The following is a 27,242-nucleotide window of genomic DNA, read 5'->3' on the forward strand; positions in this document are numbered from 1 at the left end:
GGATGATAGATGAGATGTTGCATGTAAACCACTCATTTGTACCCAGGTTCAATGAACCCTTGCAAATCAGGACCTAGAGTTTTGGGGTTTCTAATGAGTTGTATGTGCATTCATTGAGGACTACTGTTCTATAGTTCTCTTCAGTTATTTGTGGTCAGACATTGGTACTAAGTGAAGATGTTTATAAGCACAAGGAAAAAGCTACCGATTATTAAAATTTATATCACCAAAAGATCATTGTCCATTTTTAACTTCTTCTCCCCCCCCCAAAAAAAAAAAAAAAAAAAAAAAGTTATCTGGTGAAAACTGCTCATTATGTATTTGTCTAGATGTGTTTTGAAACCAAGCCACAGTTGTCTGTATGACTGACACTTCGAAACATCCCAAACTCTGCTGTAGGTTGAAATAAATGAAATCTTCTGCAGATGGGTAGCAATTAGAATTGGAAGAAACATTCTTCAAATGCAACATATGACCTTTTCATTGACTACAGCTGTGAATTTGTTTAAATAATACCCCCAGCTCTATCCAGGAATTTTGGTGTAAGTGGCCTTTTACTTTTTTTTTTTTTTTTTTTTTCAGAAGTGTACTTATTGAAAAGAAATTTTGTCAATATCACATAAAAATATATCTTTTTCTTCATACCAAAAAGAAGCATAAACTATGCTGTCTTTAATATAATTTTGATTTTTTATCTAGGTAAGTCAGTAATACTCCAAACATATATACATATATATACACATATACACACATATATATATATATACATATATACATTTTGTCATCTGAGATTAACCCGAAGAGTTTGTGAATGTCTTCTGTTTTTACCCTATTAGAATAATAACCACATTTGTTGTCTTCAGTTTGGGCTTGTGGATCTTTCACTTAGAGTACAGCTGAACTCCCTGAATAAGAGTTTTGCTACAAATAAGGCGCCTAACTCCATGGTATCCTGAGGCCTAGAACAGATGTTCAAAGGAGTGTAAAGATTCCTCCAGCATCAGTCACTGAAATATGAAATGTTAGTATGTACATACATTCAAAGGATGCCTTTGAAATCAAACATATAGCTAGTTATTTCAGTGAAATTAAATGCTACATCCACACCCAACAGGACTCTCTGTCTCTACTTAATCTCACAAAAGCTTTTATGGATCCAGCATGCAATGGAAGCGTGCAGAAGCACAACTATCTGCTGCTTGTCTTGTGGGCTTTGGCAGCTAAAACACATTGAATGAACAAAATAAAGTATCAACCTTCCCATCATAATCTAGAGCAAATAGGTCACAGATAAAAGACTTTGCATAGACATCTCTACCTAGAATTACACCGTTGGAAATCATATGGCAGCTTTTTATTCAGCAAAATTTCAGTGACTTTACTATAACAGTAGCCACCCAGGTTGCCTAAAATACCTGTTATAGCCGAAGAAAATAGCAAATATACAGAATATAGACTGGAAATTCAAATTGTGATTCTAAAAGGTGCTGGGGGGAGGATGCAGTTCTTTGTATAGTGACTGTACTTTGCTATTGACCATAACTAGATTTATTGTGTTTTTGCAGAAAATGAGTGTTACACAATTTGAATTTGAGAAACCGCACACTCACAGACTGCTGGATTTCAAGAATGAGTTAAGGAAATGAGCAAAGGAAAGGATTAAAACCCTCTCTCCCAACATAAGCAGCCTCATAAAGTAAAAAGTCTAAGCATTGCAATGTGAAAGTGCTCCAGCTTTTACTGTCAATCCACCTCTAACAACTTCTCATCTCTAGTTGGTCACTGTATAAAGTTTTCTCTTTGGTTCCCTACTCCCTTAAAAAAAAAAAATCAACTTTATTTTTTCCTCTTTATTATTTTTTATTTTTTGTGAACTTTTCCCTGCCCCTAAGTTCAGGAGAAAGTAAGCTAAAAAAAAAAAAATGGTGGGGAAACAAAAAAAAAAAAAAAAAAAGATTTTAATTCCATCACTGAGCTGGCAAGAAAGTCAGAGTTCTTAGCAGTCACAGATTTAATGAAGTTTCTTGAAGATTGTATAATTTTGAGATCAGCATCATGGTTTTAATACAACCATGTTGTTTCACATAGTACATCACTTCGAAGCGATTCCAGCTATAGAATTTGAGGGAATAAAATTCTAAGCCCACCTACTGATTTTAAAGCCCATATCATTGTGGAAAACTTCCAAAAAGCTTAACATAAAAGAAGGGTAATTTGGAGTGACAGAGTGTATTTACGTTCTAAAAAGTCCTTAGTTAGTGTCCATCTCTGTTCACTTGAACAGAAAGAAAAAAAAACAAACAAACAAACAAAAAAAAAACACTAATTTATACATGATATTCCCTGCTGAATGTAGTTCAGTTTTCAGTTCACAATAGGCCTGATGGCCTTTCCAGTAATAAATTAAGATTAAAAATTAAAAATATATATATTTCTCATTTATCTTTGTTTGTCTGTTTTTCTTCATGCTGAGCATAACTCAGACCTCTAAATCAAACAGAGCTTGAAACATAGAAGTCAATGGCAACCTTTCTATTGGCATTGTATTTTGCAACGTGTTTTCAAAATTTACACTTCTAGACTGCAAATTCTACATGAATACTTCAGAGTTGGGAGTGCTTAGAATTTCTCTCTTTCAGGTTTCACCTGAACATTCTGTGTCAACAAATGCTGCTTTATTAAAGAGAGGTGTAACCTAATGACAGCGATCTGTTACATACTGATAACTTTCATCTCCCACTGAGACGGGTCAAAGAATGCCTAAAGCCTCTTAATCATAATGAAAACCAGGAACAGTTTCTAACATAAAAGTATATGATACTGGGGGACATTTTCAGAATAGCTTTTGCAAATAGGATTCAAGGTCACTTTGAGTTTGACACCGAGTTCTGTCTACCTTTCCTATTCCAAGCATATTGGAGAAAAACAATCATACAAGAAGTAGCCTTTTTTGGTAGCAGTCAGAACTCCAGCTTTCAGTTGGAGGTAGGAAATACAGAATTGACAAAAGGGAACAGAAATACTTTAAATTGTTTGAAGTTGAACAGCAACTGGTGGATTTGAGTCAAAAGGGTTGTACCCATTTTATCTGAATTGCTTTTGGCCGTTCCTAGTGACCCTGTTTTAATATGCACTTATTTTCCTGTACTACAGGACACCTAGGAACTTAACATCCTTCAGACAGCTTCGACAGCAAAGTGGTTAATGTTTGAAGAATGAGTCAATCTTTCCTTTGCCGTGACATTGGGTTCTTATTGTACAACCCTGTACAGTACTTAGCAATATTTTTTAAAGATTTAAAAAGCAAAGAGTTACAAAACCATTTGCAATTAACTTGAAATAGAAAAGATAGCATTTTTTTAAATCCTATTATATAGTACACCGTATAAATTACAGAGTATTCAAATGCATAAATGCATCTGCGTAACATTTATCAAATGTAATTTTTTCATTGTTGTTGGGGGGCATGTTACTTTTTCAGAGTTTTTTCTCTTTGTCCTAGACACCCCCATCTACCCACACTATCACGTATGACAGTGCTCCAGGTCTGAGACATTGCTGTTGCAGTATCGCATGTTGTTGGGGATGTGGCAGTCTGTGTAGTTAATGCCCCCATTTGGGGTATATATGGGCTGCAGTCTGAAATCTCCTTTAAGGAGCTGATCGTTATTTAAGGAGACAATCTGGAAGCTGGTTTCCGTCATCTCCAGGATGGAGTTGTCCTTCTTGGTCCCTGCCTCACAGTAGTCATCTTTCCGACGGCCCCGGTTATATTTCCACTTCTGGGAGGTGTAACGCCCCTTTTTGTGCATGTGCCAGCAAAAAATGCTGAGCAGGACCACTAGGACAAATATCACTGCACCCCCAATCAACCCTGCCAGCAGAAATGGAGAGCCCAGGTTCTGAGAAGTTGTCTGCTCATGGCTGGAGGGGATGTTGCTGCCATTGTTCAAAAAGGAAGCCTTGGTTGTGGCTTCTGAACAGACAGTGTCTTCTCCTGTTCGGTAATTATTATAAGCATCCAGTGGAACCAAGCAAATCCGATAGGTGGATTTGGGCTCCAGATTTACCAGACTCAAGTGTTGCTTCTCACCACTAACTATACGCTCCTGAACAATTCCTCCTACCAGACTATGGCCCATTTTAACCCATGTGAGTTTATATGCCATCACGGTAAAAAGAGATATCCAGTTAACCTGGATGCAAGTGTCATTCACAAAATGGATAGAGAGTTGAATCCGTTCAGATATAGGAGGTGTCACCCTTTCTCTGTCCTCCCTGTCAGGCACAGTGGGGAGTGTGACTATGGTGGGAGTCAGAGGATTATACCTGCTACTTGGGGAAGGAACGGATGAGGGGGAAACTAATGCAGTTGGCTTGGCTGTAGCTGGGACTGGGGTGATGATAAGTGGCAGACCAGGAGTGGTGGTGGGGCATGACAACATATTCATATTGAGTTCCCTGACTGCCATACCTCGGACCTGTTCTGGTCGCTGGCACATAAAACCCCGTACATTGATGGAAGAAGGAATAAATTTGAGCCATTCAGTGACCCACTTTATACTACAGTCACACAACCAGGGATTATTCCTTACAGTGAGTTGTCTCAGGTTGTGGAGATTATCAAATACCCCCTTTACCAACATCCGAAGCTGATTGTTGGAAATATCAAGACGTTCCAGTTTATGAAGTTTTGAAAAGGCTGTAAGTGGTATATGGGTTATCTGGTTGTCCTGCAAGTAGAGCCTTAGTAGATGTGTACCTGGAAGATCAGGAGGAGGGTAGGTCAGTGAATTCCGCACTATTGAGAATTCCTTGAGCTTGGAGAGGTGGCTGAAGGTGCCTTCAGCTATGCCTTTATTAGTAAGGAGATTGCCATCCACAATCAGACGCTCCAAACTTGTAAGATTCTGGAAGGCCAGGTCTGAAATGACAGCAATGCGGTTTTCATCTACTCGAAGTTCTTGTAAGTCCACTGGAAGGCCTACTGGTACGCTGCTTAAGTGATTCTTGGACAAGAACAGAAGCTTGAGGCTGATGGCTTCCCGGAATGCCCCATCCTCGACCCCAACAGTGGAGATGGAGTTGTCATCCAGGTGCAGTTCTTCCAGCTTCAATAGCTGAGCAAGGGCAGCCCGAGAAATGGTCTGAATGTTGTTTTCCTGCAGGTGGAGAACCCTGACATTCTTGGGCAGGTTCATGGGGAATTCATCCAACTGGTTGCCATACAGGTAGACCGTGTGCACAGACTGAACATTGTGCAACTCTGCAGGAAATCCAGCATTATTAATTTGGTTATTGTGGAGGTAGAGGACGGTTACACCCTCTGGTATCCCAAGAGGCACTGAGGTCAAGCTTCGCTCATTACAGTAGACAAAGTTTCGGTCACAGCGGCACACTTTTGGACAAGCCACAGTTTTAGAGACCTGCATGTACAGCCCCAGGGAAAAGATAAGCCATGATTTTATGAGAACAGCCCAGTCTGTGGGCCACATTCTAGTCCAGAAACCCATTTCTAATTTAAAGAAATAAAGTACCAAAGCGTTAAAGAACTGATAACAATAATAAAGCACAGGTAGCAAAATCTCAGGTCATTAAAATTGACTCCGGTTTATGTCCAGTGTTCAGGCGGAGATAAAGTCCTGCAGGCTAAGTAAAAAATATTCCTTTTACAGTTGGCCCACCTCCTACTTTTAATAAGAAAGCCACAGTCTTATTAGCCAGGATTACAAAGTTTGTTGTAACCTTCCTCCATGTGTGCTGAAAGAAACAACAGCAGTATCTTTCCAGGTGAACAACCAGTTAATTTAAAGCTACCAGAAGTTATCTAAGTACGAGTTGCTTGGAAGGATAATATTTCCTTTGACTGAAGTCTGTTGGTGTTACACTCAGCTTTCTGAAGTCAGCAAAGTTCTCATATCCGCTATCTTCTGGATCTGGTCTTCCTGTTAAAGAAAAGAAAAAAGAAAAAGTTGAATACCATGAATTTTTTAATAGGGAAGACCAAGCCCATTGGAAGACTATTCTAAAGCTGTGCAGCTGTGCTCTTTATGACTTTCTGGAAAAAAAAAAAAAAAAAAAAAAGGCATTAATATTAAACACTAGCTTAATATTACTATTAAATAATCTTGAAATAGATTTGATGCAAAGTCATTGCAGTGATTGAAGGACTTTCAGGAACTTAAGTGAAGGCTAGATCTATCAGCTCTGTTTGAATATTGTATCTCCAATCTCTGTCTTCTCACAGTGTTTCAACTCCTAAAACTTAAACATTTTACTGGAAATTTTTGCTTAACAATTTTTTTTTTTCTTTCACAGAACCACTAACTCCAATGAGCTGCATTCACTGATGCCTGACAGACTAGACTCCAGACTGTCCTATTTAATTGCACACTGTGGTTGTTTTTTTTTTCATTTCCTACCAGACTCTGGAATGTTCTGGCCCTATTTGCATAAAGCCATCGTGTGTATTCACCTCCAGTCTTGCACACTGCAAGATTATTGCAGCTCACTACAGTAAGCTAGCTACATATGAGGGGAGTCTTTTAATAAATTATGGTAATCTACAAGTGCAATATACACTGCTGTAAGACATATATTTGCTAAAACTATCATCTTGATATTGCTTCTAATGTGAACTGTGCTGTCAACAGACTTCAGAACTAGCATTCCACTAAATGAAACTGGCTTACATCTGCTACTTTATTGTTTTAGGATATCAGCTCAGACTACGGCAGTTTTTTCTGGAAAGAATTTTCTTTCAAACCATAAAGTTTAGATACTTTTAACTTTGCTAAAGTGTAGTCTGAATGGCTTCATACACAAATTTGTTAATTCTAGTGTAGATGAGCTCTCAGCTTTTAAGCATACTTTTCAACTTTAACCTTCCAAGATACTATTTGTTATTCAGATCTATAACCAAACAATTCAACTCTAAATCATACAATGGAAGATACTGTATTGCTTGATGCTGTCTTGTCTTATATGTTGTTTCAGACTAAAAAGAGAACAGGACACATTTTACATACTTGAACTAAAAATGAAGTACATAAACAAGTACCAAGCATCTGTAGACCTCAGTGTGTTCAACTGTAGTTACCTAAGCACAGTGTTTTTCCAGATTTTTTTGACTCAGCTCACAATTCCCTGTCTGTGATTTCAGTAAAACAGAATTCCAGTGAACAGAAAAACATCTTTAAAATTCTTTTTTTCTTTATTTAAACCATGTAAGCACCACCCATCCTTTCCAGAAGCACAAGAGATATATCTTAGAAGTACATAAAAGTGTGTTTTTGTTTGTTTGTTTGTTTGTTTTTAGTGTTTTTTGTTTATTCCTGTTACAGCTGCACAGGTTGTAACATGTCCCAAATGCGGCATGGGACTGGAAGTACAGAAAGTCTCTTTAGGAGTCAATATGTTATAACCCAGCAACTTTGTACTTGTAGATTACTGTATTTATTTGGAACATCATCAGGTATCAGCATCAAGTCTGGAACAGTTGGAGATAAAAAGTGAGTCCTAGAAAAGACCTCTAGTTTATCATTATGCCTTCAAATGGCAAATACACCATATGCCTATATTACATGCTGTCCTTTCCTGGGACAGCAGGTAGTAAGATTAACTAGTCCGGTATTCAAGGCTTTCTCTCTTGCAGGCATATTTCAGTCAAGAGTGGTTCCTTGACAATTTTGTAAGTTGACCTGATTCTGTAGAGAAACTCTAACAGGATTACATCCTCACATGATCGTAAGTGTAACAGTTTATCCACGTGTAATATGTCCTGGCTCCTGTCTAGATCATATTGCTCTGATCTGTCATGACATTGTCTTTGAAATAAGAAAGGATGTGCAGAACCTCTTCTGAGAACCGTGGAACCACACATAATAAAGTGGTTCTCATTCCCTTTCTAGCATCAGAAAGAGTCTGCCCCTCCCAACAGGGCCAATACCCTGTACTTAGTTCTGTTTTAATTGTAAATCCAATTGCCGAAGGGGTTTTATTTGACACCCAGCTGTAATAGAAAAACCAGCTAAGGACACGCAGCCACAGGCAGCTGAAGCTCCTGGTATGCCAGGAACCTCCTGAGGCAGTAATGTCTATTAAAATAGGCTTATACATTCACCTTATTCTAGGAGTCTGGCCAGGGTACCTCTTGGCTAGGTAAATGTGGCATCTCTGTAAAAGATCAAAGTAAAGATTCTAGTAAATTGGGTCAAAATGCACAGTGCTTCTCATTATATATTACAAGTAAAAGACCTTTGGTTGGATGGTCACTTAAGCACAGCAGCACTTTGGAAGGTGGCACTCCAGAGTTTCTCTCTTTTTTTATGGTTAGGTGGATTTTGCATTTTTAAAACTTTCCTACTACATGCTTTCTCCCCCATGCTACCTGGAAAAGCTGAAATGGTTCAGTCTGTAGCTAATCACCAACACTGAGGGCAGGTAATTGTGGTTTCTCACCCATCCCTGGAATCCCTGTTGGCTTCCTAAAGAAAAATCTCTATTTTCAATATTCTTATAAGAATTGAACTGAGTCTCTCTGTAAATGAACTGATCATTTGCAGAGGGAGAATTTTGGCAGTGGAAGAATAAAGGGCACTCAATATCCCTGTCTTTCATGACTTCAGATCTTGGGAATTGACTTACAAACTGTAGATTGTTAGTGGCTTACTTGGCGTGAAACCAGAAAGTTCTAAAAACCAGTCTGGGATGCAAAGAAGAGGGTAAGAGAGTATGTTGTGGTTCACTTATTTATTTTTATTTTTTTTAAATCAACATGCAAATATGTTAGCAATAACACATCTGTTCATCATCACCTTGATCATCACTTTTTGCTTCTATTTCTTTAGCCTATACACTTGATATCTATTTTTTCTCACCATATCTTCTGTGGAGCACAAACCACGTCTTCCAAGTGTCTAGGACATTTCCTGTCTTACTCCAACCAGGATATTAAATCTTGTTAGGATCTGAGGAATGATATCTATAAAAGTTGAGAGAAGCATATTGTAATAGACGAGAACAAATCCACATGTTCTAGGTGGCCACATCTGAAAATTCAGCCTTAGTGGCCTGAGTTTCTGACACCAGTGAAAATGTTTATCTTTGGAGGAATTTCTGATGAACATTTTTATCTCACTGTCTTATTAATTTTTTATTTTTTAAACCTACCTTATTTAAAATGTCTTTTGGAATGACTAATACTAGATGGAGATGAACAATTCTGCCTTTGTGTGCTGGATAAAAACTTCAAATTTGCTTTTAAGACTGTAACTGAACTGTTCTTTTCACATATTTTGATTGAAGGTATTAAAAGGTTGAAACATCTGGCTACAAGTTGAGAAAGTGAAGGTTTTATTAGTTTCTCCCTCACTGCTCAGAATTATGCACACAACTTCAAGCTTTAGTCATCCTGCTTTGCACAGGCCATGAAATAATTTAGATTCAATAAATAATCATGTTTCAATAATTAATATACTACTGAAAATGCTACTGAGTCCTAAATTTGTGTTATCTAAGAAAAAAATAAAACAAAATACTAACAACCTAATAGCAGCTAGTTTATTAACCTCTTTCCTATCTCAGTGACCAATATTGTTTCAATGACTTGGTCTGCTGTGCCTAAAGTAGCTCCAAAGGGCCAGAGGGCCATCTTCAGCACATTCCATGCTGCACCCCTCCAAACATGTAGTCCCATGTGCAGTGGTCAAGGTCCCAGTGGCTGCCTGAAAACCTGATGAAGTTCAGGGGAGGGAATGCAAGCATGGGAATCAAGGGAGAAGAATAGTTTACAGAGCACAGCCTGCATATGAATGCATACGAATGAACAGCCTTGTGTTATAAACACAGGAATAATGTTGTGTTCCTGAAGCCAGGCTGTCTATCTTCATTAATATTCTCATGCTTGACACTATTATTTTTAAGAGAATAAGAATAACAATATTGACTATTCCATCTTTAAAGGAATCCTTAAAATAATCAAAAGCAGTTCCTAGGAATCTTGATTCCCTCCTCCCCCTGCCCCCCCCCACCCCCCCGGTATTCTAACCACACAGCATTTATCTGAACCTGACTGCCATGCAACATAAATCAGAAGGCAAGCAAAACCAAAATCAAATAGCCACATCCAGCCTTTTCACTACTACCAGACAGTGAATCCTATTTAGCACAAAACCATTTAGAATAAATTTTCTTGGCTTTACTGAAGACCAAGGTCATAATCAAGTCATATTCTTACTCTGCATAATTATCGTATGAGCAAGTACAAGGCTATTATGTCTGGAACTGAATGACAACAAGAAAACAAATCTAATTCCATTTCTCTGGAACCTAGTAGAGTTCGTAGCACTTAAGGAAAATGTTCCTGTATTTCTATCAACTGGTAACAAAAATAACTATGGAGTAATACTTGACAAATCCCTTTTTTTTTTTTGTATATGTAGAGTTCATGTCTACACATGAATGAACGTTATGTTTTGTTTACTGATTAGGAGCTGAAGGTGATAGTTTACTGTGTATGTTTCTCTACAAGTTACTTGGTTTTGAACTTAGTGTTGAAACCCTTAGTATGAGGCTATAATCTCTGCATCAAAAGCACGGAGAAAATGACACTAGTTCTTGAGGAACCGAAGTGCTTTTACAAAAAGCATTTTTGCATGCTTGCTGCTGTGACTGCTTCATATTTCTGAGTGTGTATTATGTCAAGAAGAAGAGATGAGGAAGAAGAAAAAGAGGTGAAGAACAAGAGGAGAAACCTTTCTTGGTGCTCTCCTCCTGAAGTAAATATTGATGTTAGAATAATGATCAATAGCCAGTACTGTAAGGAAACCTTAAAATGTCTCTGCACATTGTTGAAAGTGCACTGAAGTCCATAGGGACAGACTTTTGCAGAGGAAGTTATGATTGCCTTTGCAATATTGTTAGTAAAATGATTCAGCAAATATATGTACCCAGTGAGCTCTTCCCTCACATTCTTCTCTGCCCTGATCACGACATATTTGATCTTGCCTCCCACTTTGCACTTACAACTACTCTTGAAATCTCAGATCAACCAGACTGCTGAAGGAAAGTGAAATGGATTTGGATCTGACTTGGTGGAGACAGGAGAAAGTTTAGAAAGTGGTACATTTTGCAGCAATAGGTGTAAAGACGTCATTCACCATCCTTCTCCTCCTTGTTCCTCAGTAATCTTCTGCTCCTCCAAGTCTTTCTTATGTCTTTCTAGCTACATTCCTGCAAACTATTAAGCAGACATATTTCCCAGAATGATGCAGGCTTCAGGAAATCATTTTTTTTTTAGAAGTGTGATGCTATATTCAACTAAAGTTTTGTCTTTGGAAACTTGTGTCGTGTACTAGTTCTTGCCAGTAAACAGACATCTGACATCCAGGAGGGGGAGCTGAGATAGCAAGAAACTCTACCCCTACAACAACAACAAAAGTTAGAATGTGAGAATTGTTTTCTGCTAACATTGTCCGTCCCCAACCTACATAAACCAATTTCTCTTTGCTAACAGGAGTCTGGGATCACCAGTGATTGCTGGCTTTACAGCCTTTCTGCTGCATGCCTGACAAATAATTTGAGCTGTATAATACTTAGTTTCTGGGAAAATTAATGTTTCAATATGCTAATAGTGAGTTTGAATTTTATTTGTTTTGTGGTTCAAGCTCATTCTTTGCCCATGGATAATACAGAGTGCAATTACTGTATAGATATGAGGAGGTCAAAACAGAGCGAGCTACAGGACATTAGAGTGATCACTAGATCAATGATCACATTAGAGTGATCATTGTACTCCAGGAAGCAGGGCTGAGGTAGCTACAAGAACAGTGACTCAAGTGAAGCCACAAATTCAAGGTTTCCATTCATCCCATTGAGCAGTGTGCTGTGCCACACATCTAACTCAGTTTTGTAGACCTGTGCATAAGCATGTGCTGAAGTGCAGAAGTTCAGATGTGTAGAATGCAACCTACCTAGACTAATGAATCTTTCTTACTGTTTACTTCACCGGTTATTTATTTTTTGACAGAAGGTCTTTATTCACAAAACCTGATGTTGCATAAGTTCTTGAAGATTGTTTTTCCTGTGATAAATAATTAAATAATAGCTACTGCAACCTCCAAGCCCAGAAATGTCTGTCTTTCCATTTTGTGGCAAAAAAATTCATCCCTGCTCATGTGCACAGATGCCCGATAGCTCATTACAATTTTTTTTTTCATTGTCAATACAGTCAGGGAATATGACTACTTTTAGAAATAAAAATAAATAAATTCTAAAAAATCTCTTTCAGATTCATAAATGAAATGCCACAGTATACCTATTGGCAACTCTCAAAGAAAGAGTGCATTTCTGATTGCAAGCTGTATTAGTGGACACTGCTGTGCTACCCACACAAATTTATTTTTTTAGTTTGTTGTACCAACTATTCCAATCTGAATGTCTGTCTGCATGGATTACTCTTGCATAGACCTTTGCTATTGATTGTTTCAGCTTCTGGTAGAACCACAAGGGTATTCTAGAAATAAAAAACTGCCACTAAGGACTTCCTGCCTCTGTAGTCCTGAATTCTAATGTAGGAATCGTGAGGAAGAAGGAAACGTGCAGAACTGCACTTGAATTTTTGAGTTGTCTAGGACTTCAAGGTAGTTCAAAAGTCAATGATAGCCCAAGCATCTGTTTAGAAAGAAACATTTATGCTTTCATTATAAAAATGCTGATTGTTGAAAATTTACTCCAGATGGTAACCATCATGATATTTTCACTCCAGTGGGCAAAGAGGAACAGATGATCACCTCCAGGAGTCATATTAAATGGAATCTTGCACCTACTAGCTAAGTGCTATTGGTGTCTTTATTAACCTTCCCCCAAGGCCTTGTCTAATTTTTCACTTGTCTAATGCTGTACTGTTCAAAACTTGACAAATTTGACAAAAAGTAAGAACAATTGATTTAGTATGGTTGTGAATTAATTCTTTAGTCTTTCATCCCCAAAGAACTGATCTCATAACTTAGGTGAAATAGTTTCAATGGATCTCATCTAGTACTCCATACTCAGCAATGTACTAAGTGATGATGTAAATCCGGATGGAGAAAGTCAAAAATGGCAAATTAAAAGAAATTTACATGAAGAACTATCTGGAACATTTCAACAAAATTTCATAAAATATATGATTTCACTGAAGCTAAAAATGTTTTATGGAGATTTGTCAGTTTTGATTACATTTTCAATAAGAAATGTGTTTGAAACATAGTGTTTTCTGATCATTTATGACTAGAGGGACAGAGAGAAAAAGGAGAGAGGAAGAGTAAAAAATTGACCTTTTTGTACCCCCAAAAAAAAAATTTTTAACACAATTTCATTTAATGAAAACATTCACAAAATAGTGTTTATGTTGCATATTCTAAAATCAAGAACATAGTTGAATTATTTGCCTCTGGACAGCTCTACTTAACAAAGTAAAGTGAAAACAAAAATTTGTTTTCTTTCTTGATCCTTTTCCAGAGGGCTTACAGCTTTCTGTGACAAAAACTGGACATGTCTGTAAAAACAAACAAACAAACAAAAACAACTAATAATACAAAACTAATTTATAATAATTCCCTTGTTTGGAAATCAAATGTTCTGTACTGTGTTTAGCATAATGCATTTTGTACTAAGAAAAAACTGAAGGTAACCTGCTGTTTCTTTGCAAGCAAATTGGTCTCTACCTATAAATTATTCTACCCTGTGAAGCAAACAGTTTGCTTTTATCTAGAGATATGTGGGCAGTCTGGCAAAATGTCTGTGGATAATTTGAAAAAGCTGCTTTTAGTGACCTAAGTGACTAAACATTGTTTCTGTGGAGACAACATCTTGACACATTTTAAATGTGTTGCACAGTGCTACATCATTGATAAGATTGTCTATGGTGTCACATTACTTTGTGGGGTATCATTCATTTAGGGTCTTAGGAAAATGAGTGTGGGCTGCCATATTCTTATGTTCCCTATTTGTGGCATATGGCCCAGGGAGAAAATATGGCACTAGCTGTCCCCCAGCCACGTAGGTACCTTAATATAAATAAAGTTCTAAGTATCATATGTACATTTTTCCAACAAAACCAGAGATTTCACCTTTTAATATTGCTTTGCATGCTGCTTCTTCACAGTACTAAGAACTCCATAATCACTGATAAGCAGCTATTAAAAAAGATTAATAAAGTTGCTTGCACACTAATTGCCTCTGAATATTGAAGAGAACCTGTCATGTACAGTGTAGTCATTTATGGTACCACTGAAAAAAAGATGTTCCCCAGCTAGAGAACAAATCTTGCTCACATGACACAGCCCCTGTAACAGGCAAACAGAAGGTTATTAAACAGATTTTTAAATCATTGCCATCAGATATCTAGTTAATAGGAAAGAGGAAAGATATTAAAACAATGGATAAATAATATAAAGATAAGCCTCTAAAATTCCTACTCAACTAAATAGCTGTAATATTCATCAACTGCACAGTGTCTTAACATCAGTAGAGCCTGACAAGAGTATGGGGATCAGGATTTGTTATCTTTTCCTGTCGATCTGATCTGCATGCAAAGGTAGAGGAAGTGCTATATTCTCACTACTCCAAGAGCAGCACTATAGTACTTCACATAGGAAACATATTGTACTAATACTACTGCTAATAATAATAATAAATTCAGCAGTACAAATCAGTAGAGGTGTAGTAGTAGCTATTTTATAGCAGTAAAAAACAAGCATCCAGCATGTGCATGCATTGTCTTAAAATCTACTGTTTATATGGGCACCAGTAAATCACTAGATTTTAGTGATTTACTTTAGAGTACAGAGAGAAAGAAGGACTAGATGCATCAGGACAAAACAGTTTCCCAAGGGTACAGATCATTTTAAAATTATTCATTTTTTTCTCTTTTTCTCTTAATTTTGTGTGGTCTTGCCTTTTGTTTGGTTGGTTGGTTGGTTGTTTTTTTTTTCCTTATTTCCATTCAGGTTTCCAGTAACTCTGTATCATACTCTCTGTTTTCAGTATTGATGACCAAGCACATATCCTAAGAAGGTACACATCTGAGGAATAAGAGGACAGAGGAACATATGATAGGTGGTTGGATAAAATAATTTGTTTGGTACAGTGGGGCTGTGAATACAAGTCTTGTTTCTGACAAAGAACAGACTTTTTTGGCACTTAACTCTACTTTGGTTCTCCTTTGGTGAAAGGTTATAACACTACATTTCTGAGACAGTCATTCAGATTTCCCATTTAACATCAAAGCTAATCGAGAAAGGGAGGCTGAATTGGACTGCACAGATTCCAACACTAGGAAGTTACAGCTCTAGGTACAAATATAAGTAAGGACAAGCTAGAAACAGTAAATAGACATTTCTGACCCAATGATTCCCAGCCTTGGAATTAAAAGCGCAAGATCATGAGAGGCCTTAAGGCCAAAGTAATAAATAAAGGCAACGTCAGGAGCACTGCTCCTGCAGGATGAAGGAGTACAGATTACATGTTTAAACACTGGCTGCAGCAGTTTACATCATCCAAGGAACTCGGATGTCTTTAATTTCTGGCAGCAGCTCAGTTCCCCTGGGAAGAAAAGGCAAAGCAGAAGAAGACATGGTGTTTACATTTGAAGCTGTGATTAAAGTCACTTCTCCATATTTATCCCATTCTACTTTGAAGGAGCAGAGATACTGCCTACACAGGGTATGCACAAAGACAAAAGAGAACCACACAAGCATTTCAATTCTAGAAGCTGGAAATGTGGTTTCAACTAGTTTTCTTTGTTTGTTTGTTTTGTTTTGTTTGTTTTTCTGCTTCACACTGATAGCTGTGGGACAGAATATTCTGTGTGAATAGTTTTACATGCCATATAGCATCACAAATCATCTGACCATGAATAGAAGAAACAGGATAGAGTAAAGGCAATAAGTAAGCATCTAATTTTCTCCACAACGTACTAAGTGACAGGAAAGAGTCTGCCATCTACATGTGTTTATGAAGAAGCAACTCAGAGCAGAATAAACCCCTGATATACCATTCAAAACTTTCTGTCATTATATTTTCCCAATAACTGCTGTAAATATATTTCTTGAAGAGCTCTCCTAGGCTTATTTCACTCAGAAAGCATAAAGTTGTCATGTAGAATGAATCCTGACAAAGGTAGAAGAGAGCATGGAAAGCAACTCAGCTTTGTTTTTCCACTTCTCTCCATTGCCTTTGAGGTCTGTGTGTGGTTGCATCCGTGAGATCAAAGTTGCCAGCAGACTCACAAATGACACCTACCAGCAGTAGAGAAAAAAAAAAAAAAAAAGTCCTCTCCCATTAATGGTTCACAGTGGGTGATCATTAGCATTGTGCAGACATCCACGAAGAGACTTGTGCACCACTTAAACTCTCTTAATAGATTTTAAGTGGCTCCTAAGAGGTTCAGAAGCCTGGAGTTGGCCTTTGGCCCAAAAGCAAATTCCGTCTGACACGTGCCAAAGCATTTCAGGCAAACATACTCCTTATCAATATGTCTCCTTGTGCTACTTTTCAGCATAGTCGTTACTGCAAGGTATCACAACAGTATTCATATCAGCTTTTTGTGCTTGTACAAAACTACATATCTTGAATGAGTCCAGGAAGGCTGAGAGGCAATGCAGAATAAAACCAAAGAGAGGGCCTGAAGGACAAATATGAAAAAAAAAAAATGTGAGGTAGAGTTTTAAACTGTTCCACAGGCAGCAAAATACACCTGCTCAGAAATGCAATTATTGTTTTCTTCTGTCTGCAGAGCAGTCTATCTATTCAGGTCACTGTATGAATCAAATGAGAAGACAGTCCATGTTTGCTGAGTAGACCTCTGGATACTTTAATTGGACCTCATACGAAGATGTTCTGGGGGATTTGGAAGTTTGCTGATGTGTTATTTTCTTGGACTAAAAACTGAATTAGGTGCTAATTACGCATATCTTCTCATGCATCTAGGATCTTGACCTATGTCTACATCAAAACTTTATATACTAAAGGCAAAGGTTCTTTACTTTTGCCAATAAGGCATACATTTGTTGTAACCCAGTGAAATGGATTATAAAACCAGCATTAACTCTAAATCCAATATATGGTATTTTCATCAGTTTTACCTCTGCCAGACTGTTCTGACCTCTATACAACCCTTTTGCATAAAGGGCTAAACAATAAAGGAAAATAAACAAGATAAAGGGAACAAATAAAAATAACAAAACAACACTGCAACCACACACACACACACCCCACACACCCCTTCAGTTTGGATTTGGCAGGAATTTGTCAGACATTTCACTCCAGACTTCCCTAGACCTCTCTGACCCATTATAGTAAATAGCTATCTTTAAGTGGTCTGAAATAATAAAGGACAAAAAATGAAACAGTTACAGCTATTCCAGAGGATAACAAACTAACTGACTCCTAAGAGCTTGAGTGAACTTAGCCCAGAGCACTGGAGTTTGTTTACTGTGTAATATTATTTTAGAAATCCTTTCCTTGCTAGTTCAAAATGAACTGTGTTGCCTAATACCATTCACCCTGAGAGACAGTGTCACGTGCTCTATCCAAACACCGGCTTAAACTAACCCACCCTGGCAGCAATTAACTTCAAGGCTTTTGAGCGTCTTGGGAGATACTGCCCTCCTCTGTTCCAGTGAAGCAGAAAACCATCTTGTATCCAAGGGGGTAAAAGTTTTGTTTCCACGTTCTCTACAAATATTTTAAGCATTATTCTCCACCCCCAACCCCCAATATGTACTTTACTCAAATCTTCTGTTTTGTGGGGCTTATACAGAGAGGGAAGACTTGCTAAAGTGATAATGTTCATTATTATTACTAATAATAGAATAATTTTAAAGCACAGATAAGGACTGACTAAGCATTCAATATTTAAACACGTTCATTGCAGCTGTTTTAGTCACAGAGTTCATGTCCCACAAATCATTGAGCTATGTTGTGATAAAAGAAAATTTAAGATGATTTGCATAGGCACCTGTAGCAATTTAACTGTAAATTAGCAGGCACCAATCTTCACTGAGGGGGCACCTGACTTGCACTGTCCAACAAGCACTGAATTAGGAAAAATCCTTTATGAAAAGCATGTTTTTAATACCAAGAACCACTGAAATTCATTGCAATTAAATCTGCTTAAAACAGACAAACCAAAGCACTTCCTTAAACAGCAGACGGCAAACTGAAATTTGGTTCCACGTGAGTCTATGGAGGCAGACAGTTTTAGCAGGTTCAGAAATGAATTCAGCAATTTCATGGACATCAATCTGGTCTTTATCAGGTTCCCTTAAAGAGAAGAGGTGAGAATGCATCCTCTGACATACTGTGTTCCAAGTGTTGGACACTGCTGGGGGAAAGGATGGCAAAAAAGCAGCTCCAATAATCTCTTGTCATTGCTGGGGACAAAGTACTGAGCTGGTCTGTCTCAGTTTGGGAATTTCATATTTTAGTGAGTCACACTTTATAGTCAGAACGAGGGACTGAGTGCAACAGGGGAAATTTAGCATGCATGGACATGGTCATTACACTTGCAAAGTATTCAAGTCAGAAATTGAATACAATGCCATTCTGTAAGGTATCTGATAGAGTAAAATTCATCAACACAGCTAAGATTCTGCATTTTGAAATTCTGGATGGCTGATAATAACCATAAATAAAATCAAATAAAATATTAAATCAAAAATGATCAATAATATCATCTAAAGCAATTGTTATTTCCTTATGAGCATTCCAAATGCAACAAAAAAGAAAATGAAGAATGCAGTGTTCTAATCTGGTATTAAGTGTTCTTAAACCATTTTTAAGCCATGAGTTTTAAGCCGAGTTTTTAAAGTGAGAACTGAAATGATGCAAAAATAGGCTGCCAGTGCTACCGTAAGCTCTAGTTCCCTAAATAGCAATGTCCTGCTTTAGTGGACTGGAAACTTTATATAGTGCAGTGTTGACCACAGAAGGAAATGAAACATATCATCATGTTTTGGACTCTTCTTTTCAATGACCTTTGAACCTTTCCTGTAGAGAATAACCCAAGCCACAATGTCTGTATATAGAATTGCACTGTCTTGAAGTTCAAAATGGTTTAAATCTAGGGTTTCAGTTTGAACATATCTGTAATTTTTATTTCTCTAGGCTTTGCAGAAACATCATTACTTTTTTTTTTTTTTTCCTATTTGTATTCTTCAAATGATACAGATGGGATCTTTCTTTTTGGTCTCCTGACTAAACTTTGGTGAAAGAGGTCATTGGACCAGCCGCTATATAAAGTCTATATAAAGTCTGTGATCTTTCTAGGCTGTATCTTTTCCTTTTTGACTTCTGGGAAGATTGTCAAACATAACCCTTTGTAGGAAGGTCTTGCTCACTAGCTCACTTCATCTCCTCTGAGATATGGCATCTTGAAAGATCTTCATCTTTCACTAACTTATAGAATCCACAACTTTGGTTGTGCTTCAATGTAAAGTAAGTTTAGCAAAAATGATAGCTCTTCCTAAATTTTATACATTTGACTAAAACCAAACAAAACAGAATAAATAGAGTGATAAGAAGAAACAAAAGCAAAGAAAATTCATAACTTTGCTTCTTTTGATCTCACCTTCAATTTCACACTAACACTGCTAGTGATACCTCAGGATCCACCTTCATCAATCCCTCTCCCTTTCTGGTGGATAGGCACTTCAAAACCTTCTACTCCTGTCTGCCATTGTTAGTCTAAATTATAACAATCACAAATGTTAAGGTCTATTTTTCTAATCAATCACTACTTTTTTGCTGTTTGAATACACTGAACTACATAAAATAAATTCCAGAGATGGCACTGGCAGTCAGTAAATGCTTGCTAACAGCAAACAATGTTTGCTTACTTTCTCCTTCCTTAAAAAATGCAGTTACAAATTTGTAATCACAAATGTCAATCTCCTTTCCATGCTGTATTTACTATGTTTGAAGTATTAACTAAAGGCTATTCCTTAGTGGGAGTAGTCTGAAATAGTGTGAAAAGGAGGCAGGTGTGTCAGGTGTGTCTAAAACAGTCATACTTCTCCTTCCTGACACCAGAACCGAAACTCTGATTAATCAATCAAACTAAGCCAGGAGCAGCACGGCAGACCTATAAAGGGTGTGCTTGGAGAGACAAGTGTCATAACACTGACAGAAAACAAACAAACAAACTATTCTTCAGGCTCTCTCTAGATATTTTTTCCATGACAAATTCTTTGGGTGAAAAGCATCTTACTGCCAGAAGCAGATGAAGACAGAACTGAAAGTGAGACCATCCTCCAAAAGTAAGACAAGTAGAATATCCCCACACCCAGAGAAGTTCAAAATGATGTTGTTTAACTTCTCAATTTATTTATTTTTCTGAGAAATGCTGTAGTGGCCTGGACAGACAGCCTTCAGCATTGACATTTGCAAGCACTATTCACAACCCTGTAATCACAAACTCTTGAATCTTATGGTGGGAAAGCTTAGGCTATTCTGAACCGACAAGATTCCAGGAGAAGGAGCCATACAAGAAATGCCAAGTATCCTGAGATTCACAACAAAATCAGGACTAGCAAAGCCAGTTGCATATCAGAACCTACAGTCAGGTATATAACCAGTGAATGTATTTCTTAAACTCAATGTGAGCGCTAAGTAAATATGACTGATTAATCCAATTATCCCACTTGCCTTCCCACTTGAATATTTATGATAACTCTATTTCTCCTAAGCACAATAGAAACGAAAATGAAGCCAAGCACCTAAAAACTGCATTCTCCATTATGCTATGTGGGTAGGCTGAAAAGAAACAGTGTAAAGTGTCCTCTGACAGTTTGTGTTCAAACACAAAGAACCTGGTTTGTGGCAGTACCACAGGCTTTATTGGGCTAGCGTCAGGTTAGAAATAAAGGCAATTTTAAATTTCTAATGTATATTTAAAAAAATAAAAAATAAAAATAAAACAATGACAACAACAACAACAACAAAAACCACTTTTCAGATTTTGGATTCCTCAAAATAAGGAGCCAAAAGGCGAGACCTCATAGGTTCACGTGGTGACTTTGTGAAGGTACTTCTGGACAACACAAGACACAGTAAATTATATTTGCCCCAGCTTTCAGTTGCACGTGTAAGGCTGAGACTTGAGAGCTCTGCACTGGAGCTGCAACACTGACCATGTTGATGGCCAGATGGCTGCCAACAGGTGATGGGCTAAGTCCCCAGTTTATTTGTGTGTGATTGGAATGCAGGACTGGGACTGACCTCCTGGGTTAGTGAATCCAGGCCCTTGCTATCACAGGCAGCTGTGGTGCTAAGAGGTAATACATCAACTAGAAGCTGATGTATAGCTTGTTCTTCCTGCTGTGAATCCTTTCATGGCCCTTTCCATTTTCCCCTGGGAGTTAAGGTCCTGGGATTCAGCTGCTTTTGCTCCTAGGGATAGCTAACAATCCCTTGAAAAATCTCAACATGACAAGCTTTACTGAACTCCTTCTGGAACTCAAAAAGTGCTTTTATTTTTTCAGTTCAGGTTGAGAAGCTGAGACACTTTGGCTATGTATTCTGGGTTCAGCTGTTGACTGCATATAGTACTGTGGCAGAATACAGAATCTACCAAACCCCTTTAGTTTCCTTAGACAGAACTGCTCTGGCACAGACAATGCCAGGAGCAGCTTGGACTTTTCTAAGAAACTCAGGATAAGACACACTATATAGGATATAAGGAGGCAAGGCCAAGCACTTTAGGAACTTACATAAGCATGCTAGACTGGGAGGTTATTCTAAGCTTCCTTCAGGAGGCCTTTCCATGCCCTCAGAGTAGCCTAGAACAAGGACAACTCAGTGTGTCTTAAACCTCCCATGGTCTTTGGGATTGGTGTTGTGACTCTAAAAAAAGGAAGTGTTAGATCTTTCTCAGCGTTAAAATAAGTTGCTTAAGGACTGCAAAGAGAGATGGGAGCACAAGAAAAATTAAAAGGTGCATGTTCCTGTCTCCTAGTCCGCATTCAATCAATGAAACCACATATTCTTCTGCTTAGATATCCAGCTTTGAAGACACAGACCTTTTTTTTTTTTTCTTTGTTTTTCTTTTTTCCTTTCAGCCTTTACTACCAACCTCAGACAGAGTCATTCAATGCAAGTATAGGGAAGAAGACTGGTGTCACAGTGGGGAGTTTAAGGAAAGCACATACAAAAATTATTTTGTTTATTGGAAGTGTGTAAATGGACAGTATGATTTACAAGGTTACAAGGAAACAAGTATGCAGCTTCCCCTGATGCTGCAGTTAAGACAGTTTGGAAACTATTGTGCTGTGTGACAGAACAGTGCACACACACTACTGAAAGCCACAGCAACTCTTAAAATCCATCTTTGTTTTAAGTACTAACTATTAAAGTGACCATGCTGGTTTTACCTTGTATCCTCTGACAGTGGATGACAAAAGTAATTTTAAATGCTGAAAAGTTGCAAGTCTGCCTTTTCTGAATTGCAGAGGGAATTTGTCTCTGTGGTTTTTGAATGACACTGTGAAGCCAAAGCCAGAAAGGGAAGTTCCACATACTGTGTCAATTATGCTCAGCAGAAAGCAAATATAAACCTGAAATATGGAGACCCACATATACACCATATATGTCTAGATTTTATGGTATCCAGGTTTTAATGTAGCCTGACATGAGATGGTAGAACTCATGGCAGCTGTTTTACTTCACCACCAAAAATATGCCTCACATTGATAATGCCAGGATATTCCACATAGAAAGATTATGCTAGTCTTCTGATACAACAATCACACAGACAATTTTGTGCCAGAAATAAAGTTTTTGTGTCTTTCACCACTTCTTAAACTTCTATGGTCATAAAATTGAATTAGGCATCTTAATCTTCAATCTGAGACCAAAAAATAAATTTAGAATAGTTTACTGAAAAAATATCACCTCTTAGAATTCTGTTCCTAGACTGTTCTTGATGCATACATCCTGATTTTCTAAAATACTTTACTTATTTGCAATTATACAATGCAATGTTCTTTAAATTACAGAAGTAGTTGAACATATCCCTAATATTTGCAACTGGTCATATAATTTCTATGGAGAGCTTATGCCCTAATGTTCAAAGCTCATAATTCCCAAGATCAATTTTCTGTTGTAAGTGTTCATAGAAAAAGATTTAAGATTAATTTAACTGAACAACTTTCAATTCACTTTTCAAAGCACTCTAAAACCAAAACACCGAGAAAAAAAAAAAAAAAAAAGGAATGCAAATGCATCTCTCCATTTTTCAGGAATTTCTGCTTCCAGGGCCAAATTCTCTTTTGATGAAAACAAGCCATTTTATTGTGTTTGTCCAGCAGAGAACACACTGTACAATATTTTGACATTTCAAACCAAAGCCTGACTAATGGCTTATATGGATATTTTAAGAGGGAACAAAGGAACTGTACAATTTTTAGCACCTTACAAATGTTTCTTTCAAGCTCAGTTCTAAAGTTATCTAAGATTTGTGAAGAAATATTCACCTTTTGAAATCGATGCTACAATCTGGTAATGAAGTTTGAGAATGTAGACATTATTCCTCTTAAAAAACAAGCAAAAACAAACGAACAAACAAAACAAACAAACAAAACCAACAATCAAACAAAAAAACACTATTCTGATTTTCATTTCTACATGTATGTTGTATGTTAGTATGTTAGAGTAACATCTAGTCCTGTATGCTTTCTCAGCAAAATTTTTATTTTTGTTGTTAGTAGAGTAGTATAAAACAGATTTATTGTGAATTATAGGTATTCTATTACTTAATTTTAAATAATCAGGGTCCGTAATACTTTTGATATTTATTAATAGGATGGAGATGAATATATTTTTGCTAGGCTGCAAAACAATGAGCTTTATTTCAAGAAATAAATGCCTAAAACTGTTAACAGAAGGTGCTCTGTAATAAAACTATAGTTTTGAGAAACTAGTAGAAAATCATGGCCATGGATTCCTTTCTCTATGGCTCTGATTCTGTTCTACTGCCTTTGAAGTCAATGGAAAATTTCCCATTAGTTTCAGCTGGCCTTTTGTTTTATTTTCAGAAGTACTTTTCAAAGTTTCCCATTTCCAAGTTCCCATGATTTAACCTTGGGTGTGATCTTGAAAGAATTTTTATGCACATGAGTAGACAGAATTACTGAAGTCAATGAGCCTGGAAGGCTGGACCCAACATCACCTCTAACAGTACCTGTTAACTGCATGGAATGGCAATCACAACACTTGATTTCTCCATTCCACTTTATAACTCAGGATATACATCTCTGCAACTTATGCAACAGTTACAGTGCTAACAATGGCAGCTCACTAAAAACAATTAATGCTTTGTGGAATAGCAAGGAGATAAAATTGCAACAGTACTTTTGGTACATTAAGAAAATGATGTCAAAGAAAAAAAAAGGCTGGTTTCTCCAATTTTTATTTTTTTTATTTTTATTTTTCCTGAATGACATTAACATAATAGGCTCGAGAACAGTATTTTGAAGAAAATATCTGAAACTTTCATTTCCACAAAGTCAACTGATTCTGACATGTAACTATTGCTGCAAAGGGATTTTTTTCAAGTCCTGAATAGGAAACAAGATAATGAACCCCATCAGTTTCATATTTAGGTGTCTGATTCACTTATCAAAATGAAAATATAGCCCAAAGTCTCATCTGATGATGCAATACATCACCATGCACTGTGTAAAATCTAACAGCTATGGTTTTATTTAATTTGAAGTAAAAATAAAAACAAGGCTGCATGTTACAGCAGCTTTGCTAATGTTTCTCAGCCAAAATTTTAACTAAGGGGTGTTTTTTTTTCCCACTTTTATCCTCACATCTTTCCACAAGATCAATATCATTTTGTTTGCTCTCAAATTTTCTAATGTGCTTTTTTTTTTTCCCTTTTAAAAAAAAAAAAAAAAAAAAAAGGGGGGGGGGGGGAACATTGCTAACAGTGAAGTGGTGAGGAAGAACCCAACTGGAACAATGTGTCAAATATTCTCTGTTCTGTAAAAAGCCACCTTGTCCCCTCACACACATGTAGCTATATTTCTTGATATTTCTTGATTTCTTTCTCTTCTGGGTGTTTGTTCTGTATTCTTTTATTCTTTTTCCCTCTATCCTCAGTCCCCAGCATGAAGCACAGTCCAGTCCAAGAGATTTTTGTGGATTTCAGAGAGGGTGAACTGGCTTCTGACTGCTACTCTCTCCCTTCCATGACTGATACAATCTAAATAGTATCTAGATTTCTGAAACCACTGCATTTGGTTGGAAACTGAATACTTCCTTGATTCTCAATGGTTCAAAACAGAATTTCTAAGGTTTTGTGTTTCCTTTTTTTTTTTTCCTCCTTTCTCTTAAATGTCAAAGTAATTGAGTGTCCAGCAGCTCTAAGTTCCCCTTAGATTTTTTTGACTGAACTTTTTGTTTCCTTTACTGTGCTTATATTTTTCCAGAATGGCACCAGTGAGAAGATCACAGAAAATAAATCAATTCTTTTTGCAAGTGGACTTCTGAACTAATTAAATGGATTTAAGAATGCCCATAGTAGATAATGAGAATGTTTAACATTTACAGTAAACATACAGGGTTTTTCATCTCTCAAATACAGTAGAAACATTAAGTAATAAATTGCCAGATTAATAATAATAAATAAATAAATAAAACAGCAAATGGATAATTAAGAAAACAATGAACATTAGATAACCTGAAAAAAACACAGACACACAACCAGGCCAGCTCATTAGGTTCACTTAAGCTTGATTTCTGCTCTATCTGTTATAATATCCAGCAGACGTTCTCCCTGCTGAGAGCCAAATGCGCCAAGAATCTCTCGACCTAATGATTTTAATAAAGCACTTGTTTAAAATGCTTCTTTTTAATTAAATGTCTAGGTTTGGGGATGCTAGGTATCAAAGAAGGAATACTGGATACCCAGAAAGTAGGCAGCACGTAACTGTATATATTTGTGTATAATAAGTTGAACAAAGAAATTATGAGAGTGGCTATTAGATATTGGTAAGTGTTAACTTACCAATAACTTTTGTGCAGTCTATCACAAAAGACTGCAGAAATGGATGTCAGGAATCAGGAATGAAGAAGTGGTCAAGGACTGAAAAAGTACAGAAAGAGCATACCATCAAACATCTCCCATGTTTAAAAGAAAAATGCCTGCAAGTAGAATTCCTCACACAACCATGACTGGGACCAATACGTAAATACATCCAATATGTAAAACAGAGAAAACAAACATAAATAAGGCCTCTAACCAGTATAGACAAATTCTGGATATAAATAGCATATAAGCTTGTGATGAGAGCCTTACATTAGCTGGTAGGTTACTACCTCCAGAGGTTCTATAAATAAATAGTTTGATTACATTCTATGTGTTTCCGGGCTTTTATGTAAGAAATGAAAATATATTTGTCCCCCCTCCTTGACAAATAATTTAGGGCTTGGGACATTTTTTATCCCTATTGCACACTTGCAAAGGGGAGAGGAAGTGGATGTACCTTGTCTTCTTTTCCCTGGCACTGTTGTGTTCCTTGCAGCAGCACAATCTCTCAAGTGCATACTTGCTATAGCTGAAAAACATGCTTTGAGTTAAACTCATCATCATGTATGGGTTTAAAAGCAAATGTTTTCCCAATCACAGTTATTTTTGGAGAGAAACACTTGCACCGTCATCCTACCTGGTGTGGGTAGCGTTCCGTTTCCCTTTCCCATAGGAGTTCCCTGTAATAAATTCACCACTTTTATAGAGATTGCTCTTACTCATGAATCCTATGTTATTTCTACTGCCCAAATTGTTTTGACTTTTAGTCTTAAACAGCATTTTCTTGCCTGTATGATAGTAGGTAGAGCAAATAATGTGAACCAAATATTTAATGATTGTGAGGCTTCTTCCAATACTTTCCTACCAATACTAAGGATAACAGTGCAGAATCAGTATTCTCCTCACATTTCAATAGAACATACCAGACATCCAATGCTGCCACAAAAGGCTTGCAAATCTCAGGTTATCAGATGATCTATGCACATATGATCTCTGTTCTATGATAATGCCTGCTCTGTTGCTTTACTGTAGCTCTGGTACTTACAAAATTTAGATGCACTTTAGATTGCTTTAAACCCTTCTGGCTGGTAGCAGCCTCTACACAGCCATTTGCCATCTGAGACCAATTGTAAGCAGATTCCAAGTGGTTGCCTCTGGTAAATGGTTG

General features: G+C 37.1%; 1 protein-coding gene across 1 annotated transcript; it reads right to left on the reverse strand.

The window, feature by feature from the left end:
* Nucleotides 1-3,524: 3,524 nt before the first annotated feature.
* On the reverse strand, nucleotides 3,525-5,513 carry FLRT2 (fibronectin leucine rich transmembrane protein 2; the record flags this gene model as incomplete). Its single annotated transcript, XM_084288390.1, has 1 exon — nucleotides 3,525-5,513. The coding sequence occupies one exon, from the start codon at nucleotides 5,511-5,513 to the stop codon at nucleotides 3,525-3,527; it is 1,989 nt and encodes a 662-aa protein (XP_084144516.1).
* Between the last annotated feature and the right edge of the window lie 21,729 nt (nucleotides 5,514-27,242).

This window comes from Netta rufina, assembly GCF_964035555.1.
Source record: "Netta rufina genome assembly, chromosome: 5".
In the NCBI taxonomy this organism is placed as follows: Eukaryota; Metazoa; Chordata; class Aves; order Anseriformes; family Anatidae; genus Netta; species Netta rufina.